The 18,892-nt window shown below is 46.4% G+C and overlaps 1 protein-coding gene across 1 annotated transcript in view; it reads right to left on the reverse strand.

Annotated features, from left to right (window-relative positions):
• Positions 1–2,092: 2,092 nt before the first annotated feature.
• Positions 2,093–18,892, reverse strand: part of SIAH3 (siah E3 ubiquitin protein ligase family member 3) — a 44,648-nt gene continuing 27,848 nt past the window's right edge. The window contains exon 2 of the mRNA XM_049815742.1: positions 2,093–3,057. Coding sequence (XP_049671699.1) covers positions 2,464–3,057 — 594 coding nt within the window. The 3' untranslated portion in view covers positions 2,093–2,463. The remainder of the gene's footprint in view (positions 3,058–18,892) is intronic.

Raw genomic sequence — 18,892 nt, forward strand, 5'->3', positions numbered from 1 at the left:
TGGCCACCAGATGAAGGAAAGGGAAAGGCTGAACTGTTGGTGTGGTCATGAGAAAGCTCTGGGAGAAGGACACGTGGGACGTGAGGAGGTCCGTGTTGGGGACGTCACACTTCCAAGTGCCTCCTGCTCCGTTGAAACCAGAAAATCAGGGTGCTGGTGAGGGATGGAGATGCCCATCCCAGAGAACTGTTGCTGTCACACTCGTCCTGCCCCTTTGGTGAGGGGCATGCCCCAAAATACCAACAGCGCGTTCTTCTTTTCAGTAGATATTTCAGGAACAGAAGGTGCCAACTAGCAAGAAGTAAATAGTCTGGAGCAAGTGAATACCCGAGGAATATCCCTCCCCCTAGAGCTGACTGTGGTCAGGCAACAAAAGCAGCATTACGTTAGGTCTCTACCACAGTGTACAAAGAGCTCAGGAAATTTAAGCTAGAGGAACTCTTTTTATTGGGGTTTTATTGCTTTTGCTTTGTTTTAATTCAGCAGCAGAATATTTGCCGGAGGAGCTGGAGAAGCCAGTTTCAGTCCACAAAAATGCCAATGATTTATTTATTGCTATCATTTAGGGAAAGGGCAGCAGTTGCTGGTTCTGAATATTTAACATCGCAGGGAAAAGGGAAGCCACTCTGAAGCCTGCGTGTTCCAGTGAAGCACTGCAAACCAGCATGCCCCCCAGCCCCCCAAATTCCGAGGTGGGAGAGCTGTGAAAGTATGCCCCAGCATACTCTTACAGGGACTGAGACGACTTCTTCAGACCTCAGCTTGCATGTTCATGAGCAGCCTATTGAAGAGACCCCAGCTCCTCTCTGAGCAGGGACCTGCTATGAAAGTCCAGGTAAGGAGGCGAGGTGCATCTGCAACTCGGAAGGCATCACCTGTGTTGCAGTCACCTTGGGAAAATTGCAATTTGTTTTACTTCACGCATCATTTGTAATAATTCCCAGGAGAGCAGGAGGTGGGAGAGATTAGCGTCCGTGGGTTTGCCCACCCAAAGCTGGCTCCAGCGAGATGCCTTTTGAAACACCCAACGCTGTTCTTCGCTTGCTTCCCCCCTTCCCTGGTTTTCCAAGGGACTCAAGCAACGAGCCTCAGTCTCTCTAGCTACTAACTGACTCAACCCACCAGATGTTTCTTGAAAAAGCGTTCGGCCAGGCCACAGCCACACACGAGCAGAAGGGAAAACAGGCAAAGACAATTTCCCATGCTTCTCGTGTGTCACGCTCACTGCAGAGCCCCATCCTTCAACACGTCACCTACTGCGGAGGGATTTTTACTGCTGGTGTTGGTTATGGAGGAAACGTACCTGACTCCAGGTGGGACCGAGGGTCAGGACATGGCCAGCATCTGCCTCTGCCTCTCCCCAAAAAACCATCCAAGGGAGAAGCTCTTAGAGAAGCCTGCACCTTCTTGTGACCGTTGCCGTCTGTGAAACACCCTCAGCAGAAGAAAGGGACCATCACCACCCCCCCAAGTGGATGGAAGAAAAAAAAAATTAAGGTTATTTTAAAAGGAGAGCATTTCAAATCTCATAGCCAATTTGCAAATGGATATTCTGGCTGCATTGTTTTAAATCAATATTTAGCTGCGCACACCCTGTGGGTCTAAGGGGCACAGAATTCAATAGCAAGATCAGTACACAACTTAGGACCATCCTGATGCTTTATTTTCTGAAATTCTCTTTTTGAATGCTTAAGGAAAGAGCAGCTAAAAAAAAGGTGAATGCCCCGATGGCTGGCTATGGTTATATGCATCCTGGAACCAGACCATCTAGCAAGCCTCTCACTGCCCATCACGATACAAGAGCGATATTTAACCAGTGACCACCCACTAGCTGTCATCCCCAATTTCATGCAGGATGAGGCTTCCCAGGCGCCGGCTCAGTGGAGAGGGTGACTTTTCCTTCCGAAGATTTCGTTGTCTGGGTGGTGGAGGTTGCTTCCTCAGAAGCTGAAGGGAGCTCTGAAACGGCAAGCTCCCAGGGCTTGGTTGTGACCACAGTGTAAGAGTTAAATCACTATTGCTAGTATCGAAACCTGGGTGCTCTTGTCCCTTAGTGGAATACTTTACCTTTTGTCAGGCATGGAGAGCCTCCTTAATACCAGGCAATTAGGCCGACAATGAAGAAAACACATTTGCATATCACGCACGCTCAGACCAAAGGTTTCTATGAGTCACCCTGGGTGCACTTTCCAGGAGGAAGCGTTGTTTCCAGTGTTGCTGGAGGGCGACAATAAATTGATTAGCCTCTTTAAAATTTCTCATAAAATTGTATTAACAAAACAGTAAATACATTACACAGAGACCGTAACCACAGGATGTTTACATAATGCCCACTGTGGACGAGTACTAAATACCATAAAAGACCTGAGACCCCCCCGAAAAGTCCGCAAGTTCTGGCCCTCACAAGGCAGCTAGAGCACCGTGGTTCCTCCTCCTCCTCCTCCTCCTCTTCCTCTTCCCCCTTCACATTTCAGCTTCGGCGTTGTGAACTTTGCTGGTGGTTATTGCAATTCCTATCGCTAGGCTTCCGTTGTCGGAAAAGAGTTGAGCCAGGGAAGTGTTCAGCACAAGGCAATCCCCATCCGAAATGACAGAGTCAACGCGCTCCAGTACCGACCTGGGGGTCGCCTCCCACTTAAGGCGCCTCTGGTTCCTGTTGAGCTCAAGCCGGTAGGTGAAGTTGTCGGCTTGGGTCGGCGTGCCGATCAGCATCATGGTGGCGAAGAACTGGGGGTGGCCTTCGTACTTCTCCTGCTTCCTGAGGACCAGCAAAAACTGGTGGCCAAGGCAAGAATGCATGATGATCCAGTCCGTGGGTGCGGGCAGGTGCATGTCCGTGGCCAGGAAGACAATCTCTGCCCCCTGAAGGATGTTGATGCGGTGGGTCTGCCTCAGGTGGGACACCACCACCTCCAGGTGCCCTTCCCACGGGCAGGAGAAGAGCGGGCACGTGCAGGGAACCAGCTGGGGGTCATGCACCGCTTCGTGGTGATGGCAGGGAGGAAGGATGCCTTGCTCCGCAGACGTCTGTGCAGCTGCACAGCGGGCTGGTGCATACTGCAAGAAGAGAGAAATTAGATGTGATAGCAGGTAGAGCAAGAACCGGTGCAGATATCCAAGCTGCAGACCCCGCAGACATCAGTCACCTAACACCCCGCCTAAAACAGCACCGGTGGGAACACCAGGATCTCGGCACTCCGGAGATCGGGGGCAATCCAGACCTGGATCTGCACAGCAAAAGGTGCCGGCAGTTGCCTTGTTCTCCAGGAGAAGAGAGAAACGGTTTGAGCAACAATAAGTCACTTCGGATGAAAGTGATGTATGTGTTTAAAGAGCGATTTCATTAGTTCGGAGGGGAAAATCTGATTAAAAAGAAAAAAAAAAAGCCCAAGAAAGCAAGGACAGCATGGGGCATTTTATATAGTTAAGGCTCTTGCAGCTCGGAACAAGGAAATGAAATATGTATGGCTTTATTATTCTTTAATGAAACACACTGGCAAATACAGGCATTTCTCCTGAAACAATATGCTTTATAACACCCATAATTTGTGAAATAAAAGTCAGTTTTTATTGTATACGATGCCTTCTTTTTTTTTTTCTTTTGTCCATATATTTGTGCTTAATTGATGCGCTTACCTCCATAAATCTTAAATAGCTCTCAAAGGTGGATGGATGGCAAATTTAGGGCATTTTTATACTAAAGTAAATTTGGATTAAGGTAGGGCAGCTAGCTAAAAAGGCAGCAGCTCTTGCAGAAGGATTCCATGTGAGAACTAGGAAGCAAACAACCCTGCCTCTGTCAAGCAGACGTTGCTGAAGAGAAATGAGTAAGTCTTATTCAACCAAAAGTGTACCCACATGTAATGCTATTCAGGAAGAGTAATGGCTCTTCGCAATAACTCTGTGCGTAGACAAACCCTAAGGCAAAGGGATGCCGGCCATGATTCATCCTACCCAATTTGAAACATTTACTTCAGCCACCCGAGACGGAAACCTGGTTACTTTGGACTGCCTCTGCAGTCCATAGGGAGCCAGCCCTTCCCAGTGGTGGGTTCGGATCTCAGCTGGAGTAATTCACCTCCTAAAGGTGGCACCGGCTGCCGCCGGAGTGACTAAGGCTGAGATCCAATCTGTCTCGTCGCACCTAAATTTTAGATGCTGAAACACAGGAGGACATTGTCTCTCTCTGAACTCCTTCAGAGATACTTACAAGGAATACAAGAATTAAGAGTACATACGTATATATGTACATTTTGCTTTAATGTAGGTTTTAGGAAGGTTCATGCAGTTCCCTGAATATTGCCCCACGTCTGCTTATTTTAACATCTGTACCCCAAATTACAGGAACAACAGCATGGTTCTAACATCTAACAGTTGTTCTCCTCCATGCCACATCCAAGTCATAGAAGATTTGGGCTTTATTCAGCTATTTTTGAGCAGAGATTTGTTTTAACCAGGGGCAAGCACAATCCTGTATAGCAGGTGCCAGATGCGTTGCAAATGGTGCGTTGTCTCATCTCTCTACGGATACCGTGACGGCTCTCACTACAGCCTTGACGTGAGCATAAGTATTCTTACTGCAAGCAGTTCTTCCCACCAGAACTTGCTCTTTTGCTTTCCAGGATGTTTTGGAAGGCAATCTCTTGGATCAACTGTCCTAACTCTCAGATGACCAGGGCTTCCCTGCCAGCCAGGATGACAAAGTCCTGGATCTCCAGTCTCGTTTTGGCAGTAGGTGCCAGGGGATGTGATGGGCAGAGCAGGGTTGTGATTGCTGCTGCTGTGAAATTCACAGTTCTCCCCAAGGCACTGGGTGTCCAGGGGAGCTGTTTCTTCTTCCTCTGGCATTTGATACGAAGAATAATTGAGTATTTAAGCCCTCTTATTGAACATTGCAGCTTTTTCTTTGGAGAATTATTACTTCGATAGTACTGCTCTACTTTTCTCTTCCTCATATTTTATTTGTTTTGCTGTATAAAATTCAAGAATATAAACTTTCCAAGAAGATAATGAATTGAGGACAGATAAATGACTATCATTGTCTGGGAAATAAAACAGGTCATTATAAACTAATCGAGGTTTGTGGCTTAAGCTGCCTGCTTATCGTGGTGGGATTACTGGTTCACACTAAATTCCACATTAATTTTTGCATCCCATTAGGATGAAAGTTATGGTTAATTTAAACTCTTTTTGGTGAAGGAGGCAACTGCAATGGCAGATCGTAAAAGCCTTTTAAAAAATCCCTGAAATGCTAATTGCCTCATAAAATGAATTCTAATCTCCCAATCTAATACAGTGGGTGTGAGCAATTACTTTCTCTCACCAAACTGTTAATGCAACATTAGTGATTATACTAATTAAAACTAATGAACTCATACTCACATGCTGATAAACCTCTCAACCACTTGACAAGTTCCAGCCTTCTATCAGTTTTATTTAACTCCTCTTTAGGAAGATGAATCTTAAATTAACCTCTTGAATAACATTCAAAATTAGGTTTTGAAATGTGAAGCTTTATAGACTGTGTATAATTCCTCTCCAAAGATTACCAGAGTCAGAGAAACCATTTCCACTGAGGATGTAATTGAATTTAGAAATGCATTCTCCTAATTTGATAAGCATGGAGAGCAATGGTAACTCATCCATCTAAACTGTATCCAAGGTAAGAAAATACAAATCTCTCCAAAAATCACTGTATGACAAGCACGTTTCTATGGCTCAGGAACTGGAAAAATAAATTATAATGAGCAATTTATTCAATGTATCTTTCTTCTTTCCTTCATTGGTGATTTTTTCTGTATGTGTTCAAATGATTAAGAATTCCCTTTCACATCTCACATTTTTTAACCATTTCTATGAACCACTTCAGGCAAGGATTTTTGGTCTGACTTTGTTCAGTTCAGGTTTATTGAAAATTCTGGAAATCCAGCACAAACCACATGATCTATTTTTATTCTCTGACTAGGTGAGAATCATCTTCAAAATCTGGTTTCTGAATTATTCAACATTCCTGTTTCTAAATTCTAAATTTTGTTATATTCTGAAAGAAATGCTTTAAAATTCCCTGTCTCTATGAAAAAAAGTCTCACAGAAAACTAGTTGGGTTTTTTTTTTACTTTTGAGGTATGAGTGCAACTATTGGGGTGCCTGTGCCCTTGTTGGTCTTCCACATGGCTGTGCATCCAACCTCTAAAACTGAAATGCAAAACAAGCACAAAATGGTCACCTTGAGTGCATTTAAATGCTTAAATAAATATTTATGAACATTTTTTTCCATGTTTAATCTGCTCCAGTATTTACTTTCCGTCATTTATTGCCCGATTACCTAATAAAATTAGGTTCATTATATTGTTGTGTCAGTCCAGTATTATTCTCAATTATCTTTTAGCCTGTTGGCCAATTTCAGTCCAATTTAACTGTGTGATAGAAGTCTCAAAGGCTTTAATTTTTAACTGGTTTTGTGAGAAGAGGCAGCAGGGTAGAGAAATGTGACCCTTTCACGTCTCCAGGGAGGAACAGCTTGCCACGTGGGCAATATTGCATTGTCAGGTAGGAGAGAACCTAAACAACAGCAGTTTGATCCCAAATGTATCATAGGCACCAGAGAACCCACATGAGACAGCGTCTTTATGAACAGGAGAAAAGGCTTCAGCCAGAGTGCTCCTCATTAGACGCGAAATAATCCCACCGCGAGACACCAAACTGCAGGAAACCAGGCTCTGCCGCTCACGGAAAAAAATTCTTTTTAATGATGCAGGTTATTACACTGTAATTCTTTTTAAGAACGAGTCATTTGGCAAAGAGCAATCTATAAACACAGGGTGCTTTTCTTATGGGGGGAAAAAAAAAAAAAAGAGTTATGTATGGACCTGGGACACAGGGCTTCTGGGTCCTGCCCCAGCTTTTCTACAGACTTTCTGCTAAAAATGCCACAAACCTCTCTAGGTGTGACTCATCTGTTCTAACTTTGATGTCTGAGGAGTAGGTGGCTACGTCTGAAGAACATCAGCTCCTTTTACAGCCCATGCGGAGCCCCAGCGTGCAATTTACTTCATCCCAAGAGATGCTGAAGGAATATTCCTCCCCCCGCTCCGGACACCGCTCTCTACACGCAACCAGCACCAAACCCATCCTGGGGCAGCCCCACAGAGGTTTTACTGGTTTCTAAGCAAGATGGAGAAGGAAACCCCTATTTCAGTCTGGAGAGACTCATACCTCTATGGGCTTCTCCTGCTGCACTGGAGACCACACAGTCTGTGGAGAAAGAAATGGATGCCTGTTCACCAGAGGGTGTAAATCCATGGCTCCCTACCACCATTACCCCTCCGGTCGCCAGTGACCCGATAGAAAATCCAGGGGAAGATCGAAGGGTAGATCCAAGGGGTAGAGAACTCCAAAAGGTAGAGAAGACACAAGCGTATCTTGGAGTCTGAAGCTGCAAAACTGAGGCACCCACCCAGGAGAGAGGGCTTTGGTGTTGCTCCTCACGCTCTGAGGGACCTTGTGTACTTTAACTAGCAAAGACTTTAGGTCAACGATGGTAAAAATAGTGCAAACAGAGGCAGAAACCCACACCACAACCCTGCTGGTGGAGCTCTTGGCCCTGTGGGGTGCAGGAACCAGCTGTACCACCATCCCTCCAGCCCTGCTTCTCTGCTGCACGTTGGCACAGCTTCAAACGGGAGAGCAAAGGTGATTGCTGCCCTGAGCAGCCAAACGCCTCGCAATTAAAGTCCCGACTGGCAAATGGGGAATTAGCTCGCCGCAAACCCCTCAGAGTGAGGGAGGGTTGAGTCCAGTCCTCTCACCCCATGGGAGAGGACCCAGACCCTGATGAGCTGGAGTAAAAGGTAGGGCGAGTAGTACCACCACGTTGTAGAAGAATAAACGCCCCTTAGGTCTTCAGAGTGAAGGTTGAATGTCGCCTTTTGGCACTTTCCAGTGTTCCCCAGTGCTATACTGGGAGCCTGGATGCTTCATTCATGCTTGTACTTACAGTAATGCACATAACGTGCAAAAAAATATATATCAGCCTTTTACATGCCTATGAACAGTACCAGTCTGTGCCAAGAACGTCCCGAGGAGTGAGGACAAGGACTCGTTCGCTGCCTGGTCAATAAGGGTTTCTGACAGCAAAGCAGGTGCTGTGAATAATCATCTTTTTCCAGACACTTCACAGCTGTGCAACTGCATTTTATCCAGTGACGACACACAACTTTGCAGACACTCATTAATTCCCCCATGGGCCGGGCTATTTGCGTGGGGAGGTCAAGGGTGTAGTTTGAAGGCCATCACCGTGGGGCTTCTGAGCAGGGTTGTGCAGAAAACATCAGCGATGAAAATCAAGCCGTCGGACACGCCAGCCAACACAAACCAGCAGACAGTGCTCCCTCCCGACCCCGGTCCAGCTTCAGCACCCCCGAGACATTGCAACCTAACCCTTCTCCTGAGAGGGAACCCCGATCTGCTCTTTCCGTGGATCCAAACTCTTTTCTCCTCAGCCACAACTTTCTTGGTTGGATTACAGGAGACTTGGTAGGAGCCGTGTATGTTCATGGGAGCTGTGAACCTTTGGTGGGAGCTGGGGGCTGCCTCCTGCTACAGCCGACCCTACTCAGATCTAGTTTGCGTTGTAAAACTTAATGTTGTTTGGGATAACACCCGATTCAGGCTGACTTTGAAAGGTATTTTAAATTATACTTACATTTATGTAAACACACATATTTACATGTAGACTCCTAACACTTACAGGTCTGTTTCAGATGTTTCTGAGAATAACGCAGTGGGGAAAAACACGGTTTTGCCCAGGTTAAAACTTTCTGGTACCTTTTTTACTTAAAAGATGGTGGGACCTGGGAGGATGGAAGCCCATGCATTTTGATGATGAGCTTATTTTTGCTGTCCTTGTGAAAATAGTCCCAAATTTGAGACTGCATATTTTTTTTAAAACTCCCTCCGAGAAGAGTTCATTTTGTCATGTTCTTCTATGAGGCTCATTGCTGTGGCTGTCTCTGTGCATCACAGGCATCTGTCAGCTGATATCTATGACGTTGAGCTAAAGTACAATGGCAGAGTATTTCCCCGGTTAGGGTCAAGGAATTTAGGCACAGAGAGATTAAAGATCCAAGTGTATTGACCATATTTTGTTGCCCAGAAATAATCACACAGCCCCTGATTTTTCATAGTAGAATTGCCTCCTAGAGCACTTGATGTTTTCAAAGTCCAGCCTCCATTAACCTCAGATGCAGCTACAAGTGATTAAACTATCCAAAAATCAGGTCTAAGACTTGAGGTCGAGCAACATGGGAGCAGAGATCGACTGACTAGAAGCCATCCACGAAGAGCTTGCTGTAAATGACTCTCCAGTATCATACTGGGCTTTCCAGTGGAGTCCAGTTCTCCAGGGCAACGTGGTCTTCCTCCCAGCTACAGGACCTCCTTGCTTATGTGCCATCACTTATCTCTTCCACCACCCTCCCTGTGATAAGGGACAACAAGGGATGCGGTCACCCTGTAGGTAGGTGAGCAACCTGGAAAGGTCCCATGAGAACTTGGTGGATTTTTGGTTTTGACCTAAATATTTCTGCAGGCGAGGAAGGACCCGGGCCTGCAGCCGTGGGGTGCTTTGAGCGAGAGCTCTGTGGCAACTTCCAGGGTTTCTGTTGAAACGAAGCGACTTTTTCTTTGCCAGAGATATGTGCGATTTATTCAGGTTTTTTTTAGTCTTCTTCCTCTTCCTTGGCTTCTCAGGGTCTGATTGCTTCTTCTCATCTGTATGGAAAATAATTTTCTAATTCTCAGCTTCTTTCTGCCTCATAAAAGCTTTGCCACCCACTAACACCCACCTCCACGTTACTTTCACCCACCACACAGGGACAGATGCTCAAAAGAACTATAAAGGTGACATGAAGAAAGTAGTGAGTCTTTTAATCCTGTTCTTCATTTAATTTCTCTTCTGCTATTTTTCAGTATGCTAACGAGATTTTCTAAATCTCTCAGATGAAAGAAAAGAGAAGGAAAAAAAACCCCAAACCTGAAACCCCTCAACCTATTTTGTCAAAAGCTATACTTCCATATCTGAAATTAAGAAGTCCAAGTCAGGGCTCATGTTGGGGATTTATTTAAAATTTTAATTATACAAAATCCCATTCATTATGAATGCATCAGTTGAATTTCTTAAGTACTGAATATTAGTTGCAGCTTTGGCAGTGGAAGGATTTGTTTTCCCTGCTACCAAATGGCACCGAGAGTACAACTTCAAGCTCATTTTGCTAATCTCAGTTTGCAACATAATCAGGCGTGACTTGGTGACACAGCACACAGGATGTGTTAATGGCTGTCCTCACGCTAATTACACACCTCTGAGTACGCAGAGAAAATGCTGCTTTAGTACATGTCCACACTGTAGCACCACACTTCTCTGTGTCAGTGGACCCTGAATTTTAGATGAGGCCACATATTTTTAGAGGTATTACGGAAAAAAAGAAATTTGTTTTTGTGGTATATGTAGCAAAAATATGTTACAGCATTTTAAATGTATCCCAGATGGAAAGAAAGACATTATTCTCAAATTAAAACCCCTTGCTTGCCTTTCAAAAATCAGTTTTTTCAGGATAAACTGTCATGCAAGCAAAAAATACCCAAGAAACTTGACATTCTTCAATATATTGAAAACAATGTAATTATAATGAAATATAAACAGGATCCATACCAAAGCATTTCAGTCTTGCAGATGTTTTCTGAGAGACACCCCAGGGTAGGCACTGGCAGGGTGGAGGAAGGTCACGCTCTCCAGTTCTCCTGCTTTAAAACCAAGTTTGATGGACCATTCCCAGCCCAGGTGGGAGGATACCGAAACGTCCCGTGTTTTGGGCTGAACGGAGATGCACCACCTTACTGCCCCTCAGCCAAAGCTGCAGATGGGTCATGGACACCCAGACAAATGATCCCGGTTTAGCTGCTGCGTTTGCTGGATCTTACCTGAAATCACTTTCTGTGCATTCTTTGAGGAATAGCATACATGGAGTATATACAAGCACGTGGGCAATTCCTGTGGAGCATCTGGCACAGTTATTTGCTAGCCAAAATAAATGAAAAGCATGGAGACAAAATGGATGAAATGGAAGCATCTGGACCTGTGGAGGTCTGGCAGGTTGGCAAGTTGACAAACATCACCCCCTCTGGGGTAATTGCCCTGTGCCTGCTCCAAGGGCTTAAGCAAGGATGAATCTTAGATTTAAATCTGTAAGAACTGAAAAAAAGCACCCTGGCTGTGAGGGAACACGGTACGAGACCATGACTGTGGGAACAAATAGGACCAGACATGCTCCTAGTGCCCAGAGCATCCTTGCTCAGTGCAGGTTTATCCTGCACCCATGCTCCCTACCCTCACCCACGTTGCCTTTCTGCTCTCTGTTACTTGGGTTTGGGACCCCCTGACAGAAACAGTGGCTTCCTGGAAATTTTGAAAGGCATTTAAAATGAAGGGGAACGATAGAAGAAGACAACGAACTCCTTCTGTTCCTCAAGGACAAGCCCACGAGGGTGCTCTCGCCAGAACCATTTAAGCCCTTTGCGGAGGCACCCAAGAGAGGAGCTGAACTGAGGCTGTTTTGGTGGAGTGGGAGCCGGTGTTCCCGCTGTGGACAGACTCTGCCTCTGTCATGAGGAGCTTCCCTGAAGTGCAGGCAGCTACTAGGGATGAATCCAGATCCCGGATCCTGAGCTACAGCTACTGTCGGCAATAGAAGTGGAAAGGGTGGGCAGCTGCAGGTCAGAAACATGGTTTTCCTCCTCCGCTGGTAGTTTAGAGATAATCAGATCATTTCCCTCTCTGGTTTGGTGCTGGAAGACCCTGAACTTCCTCCTGGCAGAGTGCCCAGCCTCACGGAAGGGCTGGAGCCATTACGGATTCGGAAGAAGCCGGGCTGGAAGGTGGGACGTGCCCTTGGGACCTGATTTGCAACTTGAATTCTCTTTGTTGTATTTTAGGACTGAGCACAACGCAGTGACAACAAACCGTAATGCAGAGTATTTGATGTTGCATTGCAACTGCCGATGCACTGGAGCATGGAGATGTTTACCGTCTTCTCTTTGGGCTAGAAGAAGACTTTTTACCTTGTTCTAAGCAAGGGTGATGCCTCTAAATGCTGTCCCCTTTGGCAAGTATCAGAAGGCAAGGCACAGGCTATCAGCTCTTGCTCCAGAAGGGCCGGGTGTAAAACCACTCTTTATCACCAGATCGCTCATGAGGCAATGCTGGTTGTGGCTCTGGGTGATGTAGCGAAGGGCCTGAATATGTGAAAAGAGATAATCGAAATGTAGAATTATCTGAAGATTCACTTCATCCTTTATCCACTTTGTATTTTGGATAAAGCCTGTTAACAAAGTGCAAAACCATTACAGCCTTTAATTAAAAGCAAAGTGATAAAGTAGTTCCGAGCTGCATCTGCTCTGTCTGATAGGGGAGGCAGAGTTCACAAGAGCCCTATATCTGACCTGTTGATGTTGTGTCTTACATTCACAATGAAAAAAAAATTAATATGGAAAAGAATTTAAAAAAAAAAAAAAAAAAAGAAATGATTGCCCACTGTGCTCATAAACTTACCAGTTCAGACTGGCTCTAATAACTCATCATCCAATATTCATTTACAAGTTACTACAGTAACAGCGTGTCTCCGAGAGGAGCAGATTTGCTGGTGTTAGCTGAGATAATTAGACCAAATCCACCCTGAGACAATCGAAATGCTTCCCTTCCATCAGGCAACCTCCAGCTATCACAATTATATGACATTTAAATCCACTAACTGCTCTTTCAGAAACGCACCCCGGGAGCGCCAAAGGACGGCACAAACATTACCGGGCTGTTGGAAGGAGAGAAGGGATGAGACGGTGGGTGTTGAGCAAGCCCTCGTCCTCTCTTTGATGGGACCGATGTCTCCAATCCCATCCGCACACACCGCCTGGCCGAGGATTTGCTTGGTGGTCTGTGTCACATTGCTCTCGCAATTGCCACAGGGTAATTTACAATTAAGCCTACGCCAGGCAGATCACAGCCGAGGTCAGACCCGGGGCTGGGATGGAGCAGAGGGCAGGCAATGCTGCTGATGCTGGCTCCCTGTCCTGTCCCATAGGGCTGTGCCTGTGCCTACATCTCTGTAGCAGTCACTGAGCAACGTATGAGCCGTAAGACATTCCTCATTATCGGTTAAGACCTTCTCCTTAGAGCCGTGTCTGGGGAAATGCAAGAGTGGCTTAAAAATCACGCCTGTCTCCCTCCTGCTGAGGCACCGCTGGTACCGGCGGGCAACGAGCATCTCAAACCCTTCTACAATAGCTTGATGTGGCAGAGGTCATGCTCAGGTTTCAGGAACATTAGTTAGAGAAAAGGGGAAAATATATTGTGCCGGGCTGAGAGAAATTCTCCTTTCCCCTGCACATCCCTGCCTCTTCTGCACTAGTGACCTAGCGCTGAGCTTTCAGCTTGCCCTTGCTCTGGGTGCCTGCAAAGTGAGTGCGGCGTTGAAGGAAAAAGTCTCCCTGGTACAAGACAACTCAAAATTCATCATTATTCCGCTGTCAGCTGAAAGTGTGTCTGGAGTTTGTGCAGTCAGGCTTAAGAAAGGGGAAAAAAACGCAAAATGATCTAGATAAACCAATGCGAGCCGTTAGCTTTGGGCACAAAACACAAACTGCAAGTCTGGGGAAATTCTTTTAGTTTGTGTAATGTATGCTGATGCTTCATTGATATATTCTTTGCGGTAAGGAAAGGGCCATTTCTGTGGAAACATCTGGCTTGTGTCACAAATACTTCTTTTAATTTTGTGCAAAACGTAACCTGCTCCTTCTTCTTCCTCCCCCTCAAATTCTCAAAGAACAGTTCTTCTAGAAGTTTTCTTCACATGGGGAGGATGCAGGTGGAAAGAAAGAACAGAAAGGGAGGCTCAGCTTAGCCAGAGAAGACAATGTTCCACCTAGAGCAAGAAATTATCTCTATTAATAGACTGAAATTAAAGTGTTTTGCTGAAGGAAAAAAAAACCCACCACCAACATCCCGCCAAGTTAACATTCATGCTACAGAAAGGCAATGTATTGACAGCCTCCGAGTTTGCGGTGCTCTGCCTCCAGAAGGAGCAGAGCACAGAGAACAGCGGCGTTCATTTTTTTTCCAACTTGTCCTGTCAAAATGCCTCAAATCTGAGACAAAACGGTCTTCCCTAGCCAGCAGAGGTTGAGTCAATCTCCACGCTGTGCCTGCCACAGCACTGCCCTTTTGGGGACGGAATTCCCCGGCATCCCCTGGCCTGCTGGCACCTCCACTCTGACCTCGTGTGCCAGGAGCAAGAGGGAGCATAGAATCACAGAATGGTTGAGTTGGAAGGGACCTTAAAGATCACCTAGTTCCAAACCCCCCTGCCATGGGCAGGGACACCTTCCACTAGACCAGGTTGCTCCAAGCCCCATACAACCTGGCCTTGAACACTGCCAGGGATGGGGCAACCACAACTTCTCTGGGCAACCTGTGCCGGTGCCTCACCATCCTCACAGAGCAGAACTTCTTCCTTAGGCATAGGCTGTGTAGCTCCGGCTGAAGCACCACAAGCTCTTTCTATTGCCTCGGGTCTCTCTGGCTCTCCATACTAAAATTTCCTGCTTCAGTGCAAGTGTAGCATTGGAGAAAGGAGGCAGAGAGGCCACATTTCTTGTTCAAAGCCATTCTTGCGCCTTAATGTCCCCTCTCACACCCTCACTTGTCTTGTGGGAAGTTTTTATGTTTTAGCTTCAGCCAGGTCCTCCCCATGCAGGCAGCTTAATAGATGTTCTTATAAACTTGTCTGGCTGTACAATACTCTATACCTTGCACATCATAAAACTGAATAATTGTACAACTATTCTGGTACACTTATGGGGTTTGAGGATTTGAGAGGGGGCTGGATTTTTTTTTTTTTTGTGTGTGTATTTTCAGCTCTCTATAGAGACCTTTTTACAGAGCTTTCTGTGTGACGTTATCGAACAAGAGGAAAGACCACTCATTCCATCGTGTCAAAGCCGTTTTGGCCTTTCTTTCCCAGGGGAAACCTCTCACCTTCTTCCCAAAGGGCTGAAGGGCAGAAGCGTGGCAGCTCAGGGATGGGACACCAAGAGAAGATCTGCTCCCCATCGCTCACGCTGCAGTGATGCCTACCTGCTCCCTGGGCCGGGGTGCAGGGCGTGCGAGGGAGGGCACGGCTCCAGCACCCATCGCCTGTCAGGATGCGACCCTGGGGTGAAGAACATGGCTCTTCTGCAAGGAACTGCACACCCCCCCGACAGACCTCTGGGACCAGGCTTAACGAGCAGGACTGGCCGTGTGGTGTTTTGTGCAGCCTGGTGGGCCAAAGGCGTGAATTGGGTGTGTAGTTACTACAAGAGGGACACCCAGACTCCCAGGAGGAGACCTCGAGTGCTCCTGAGACTTCACCAGCAGCTACTTGCTCAGTGAAAACTGTTAGGCACCTCCATGCCCTTGTCAACATAGCTTCCATCTGTCTTTAAAACCCTATATTTCCCTCCTTTCCACGCTATAAGCATGCAGTGATGGCTTACCCGGCAATTCCCAAATCCGCAGCGAGTCCATGCTAACTCAGAATAACGTCTTTTAGATACTCGGGGCTTGCAAAGACTTCAGGGAGAAGGATAGCTTTACTTAGCAGAAGAAACACCTGTGACAAACAACTGGATAAATTTGGGGTGTGATTTGTCTCATCTAAATGTATATCTCTATAAGATAGACATGTTCAAATCTGAGCTACTTCCCTGAAGCTCCCTTAATAATGGAGATAAGATGTACCTCCACAGAGCAATTCATCACCTCTGTTTTGAACCTGCCCATCTTCAGGGAAAGATGAAATTACTGTGCAGCACCTGCAGGACATGTTCCCTTCTCTTCCTTGGCTAGAAGTGGAGCTGGGGTCACTGGCCCAGAATTGGACATCGGACTTGAAAAGTTTCCCCACGTTCAGTGCAGCAGGGAAGTCACGACTCGGAGTAGCAAAGGGTGTCGGGAGACAGCGGCTGTGACTGTTTAATGGGTGATTATGATCTGCCTATTTGCCTAATGCAGAAAATCCCTTGAGCTGGCACATTTTCTTCCCAGCTAAGGGCTGGTCATCCTAATTTTCAGGCCTCTAGATTTAACAGTGAAATAAAACTAATTTACAGCCCTTGCCATTAGAAGGACAAATTTTCATCTCCATCCTTCGGGTAAGAGGCACTATAACAAATGAATGATTACTGACCCATGATACCTATTAGAGATTGCAGTTGGGTCATCTCATTTGTTGTTTTAACACAAGAAATTAAGAGCCCTAGCAGGGCTGTCACAAAAATTGAATTGATAATGAGACGAACGCTGCCTTTACCAGAGGCTTTTTCTAGAATTACATGCGGGAAAAGCTCAGCAACGACAGGACCTTGAGCCGTGGGCCCAAATCGTGGAGCCCAGCAGGACTTTTCCACTTCTACTGGTTGCCTCCCATTGCTACCTGGAAGCGCAATCCAGCTCCCACATGTTGGACTTCATACAAAGGAGCCGTTAGCCATGTACGTGCTTGGCCCTTTCTCCTCCATCACTGCCCGCAGCTAAATTGCCCACCAAAGAGGTTTTGAATCAAAAGGGGGTAAATGAATAGGACGGTTCGCTCCCAATAGCAGCCCCCATGGCAGATTCCTCCGTGCTTAGCCTGATGCTGATTGCAGACCGGTCCCTGCCACCAAGTGACAAAGCTGGTCTCCTTCAAAAGCATCCTCAGAGATGGGAAACAAATAGCTTTCAAGTTTTAGGTGAAATACAGAAGAACGTCTTGGACAACCCAACTCCGAGCTGTGTGAAGGCGAAATTAGACCCTAGCAGTCCTGCAGAGTCTTAAGGTCAAGACACACCTATTTGGCTTCTGCTCAGGCCCTCCTGCCCCTAGACCGGGGGGGGCTGCGTGTCACTCACATGTAGCTCAGCACCACAGCACCGATCCTGCTCTGATCCTATGCTCCAGCTGTGCCCTGGACCCTCGAATCTGCTGACCATCTCTGATTTAGCAGCGTTGCTCCTCCCTGCAGCCTACCCTGACTCACCAGGCTTTTCCCATCGCGTGACACGGTGCCCTGACGTTGTGTCATGTATTGAAGGGAAGAAAATTGTAAGAACTGACTGCCACTTAATCAGCTACTAGCTCATCATTAATTGACTAGCGGTTCCTCTTTCCGATCTAACATAAGATGGAAAACTGTCCCATTGCCCTTAGTTCATAGAGGCCTGTTTAGTGCATCCACAGGCAGAGAAAGTACTCAGAGCAGTATCCTAACCTTACTTTGTGGAGTCGCGTTCTGTCTTTCTTCTCCACACCAGGGTTTCTTCTCAGCACTGAATGGAAGGAAATCAGAGCTGTAACTCTTCTACAGCAGAGCAGCAGAGCTGACTGCCCCGTTTTCATGGGCTCGGAAGCACAAACAGGAGACTGTGCAAGGTTGTGGCACGAAGCTATATGGCAAGACCCTCGTCAGATTTAGACCATAGCCCAGAAGTTAAATGATCAATGAAGGACTTTTAGTATCTTCACTGCTTTCTTCCATCCACAGCCACTTAGGCCAGTGCGGTCCAGCACGGAACAGGGCTGTATGAACACAGCTCCTCCACCACCGCAAACCAGAGCAGACCCAGTAGTCACCAGCTTAGGATGCAGATCATTAACCTCATCCCTGCTTAGGGTCTTGTCAACACTGGTGAGAGCAGCTACCTTCAGGGCAGGCAGTGGGAGAACCTGCTCCCACAGAAGCGCTGATGCGGTTACAGTGAGAAACATCCCGCTCCCTTTCTATTGCTGCATTCCCAACTCGTGCATCGCAAAATGGTCTTGCCCCAGAGCTGCTTTGTCTTTCTGGTGGTCCTGAGGTTGCGAGGGCAGCATTGCAAAGTCGGACCTGCAAGTCACACCTCCATCTCGCTTCCCACGTGAGCTTTGTCCTCATTTATTCCTGCTGCCTGTTTTATACGAAGATCTGCTTTAGCTTTTGGGCTTGCTCCAGTACCATTCGCTAAAATTATATCAAGTATTGATTGGTAATAGATATTTTACAGGGCAATGCTATTGAGGATACATTAAGCAAATGGAGGAGCAGGCCCATGCTGCTTTCTTCCTTTCACCCTGTTGCTGTTTCTCAGAATGGCAATCAGCAGCAGCAGAGATGTACAGGACCTGAATCAGCCGCAGCTTAAACCGGCCAGAGATCATCCAAATTAATAAGTTATGGAGAGGCTTCAGTGCTCTGTTAAATAGCGGTGGGCCTGGTACTGCCCTTGGTTACAGAGAGTTACATAGGTGATCTTGTGAAATGAGAAGGGTTCAAGGGAAAAAAACCTTTGTGATTCAAGAACCTCAGCGTTGTGGTCTGCCGTACTGCTCAGTGTTTCATTTTCGCTTATTATCGCTCAATATTTTATTTCCTTCTGTACTTAGAAATGTGCCAAGCCCTGGTGACAGTGATGGCTGGCTACTATTTTTCAAGCCATGTAACTCGGGCAGTGAAGTAGAAGGGACAGTAAAAGAACAGGAAAGGGGAGACACAGTCACATCTCTCGGTGATGGACATTAAGGTGACACTGGCAGGAGAAGAGAGGAAAGCGAATGTTTCAGGATGAGAAATTGAGGTAAAAAAGAGGTTTAAGCAGCAAATTTTCACTAAGATATGGAGCAAGGTAAACTATGACTTTTAACAGGCAGATGTGAAAACGAGCACCAGCGACAGCAGTATCAACCTAAACTGACTTGCAAATGCCCTTTTGCTGGAGTTCCTTGCTACTGACTTTACACAGGTGACTGCAGTTAAAGGCTGAAAAATTAGAAAAGACTGTGTGTGA

The sequence above is a fragment of the Accipiter gentilis genome, chromosome 13 (genome assembly GCF_929443795.1).
Source record: "Accipiter gentilis chromosome 13, bAccGen1.1, whole genome shotgun sequence".
Lineage (NCBI taxonomy): Eukaryota > Metazoa > Chordata > Aves > Accipitriformes > Accipitridae > Astur > Astur gentilis.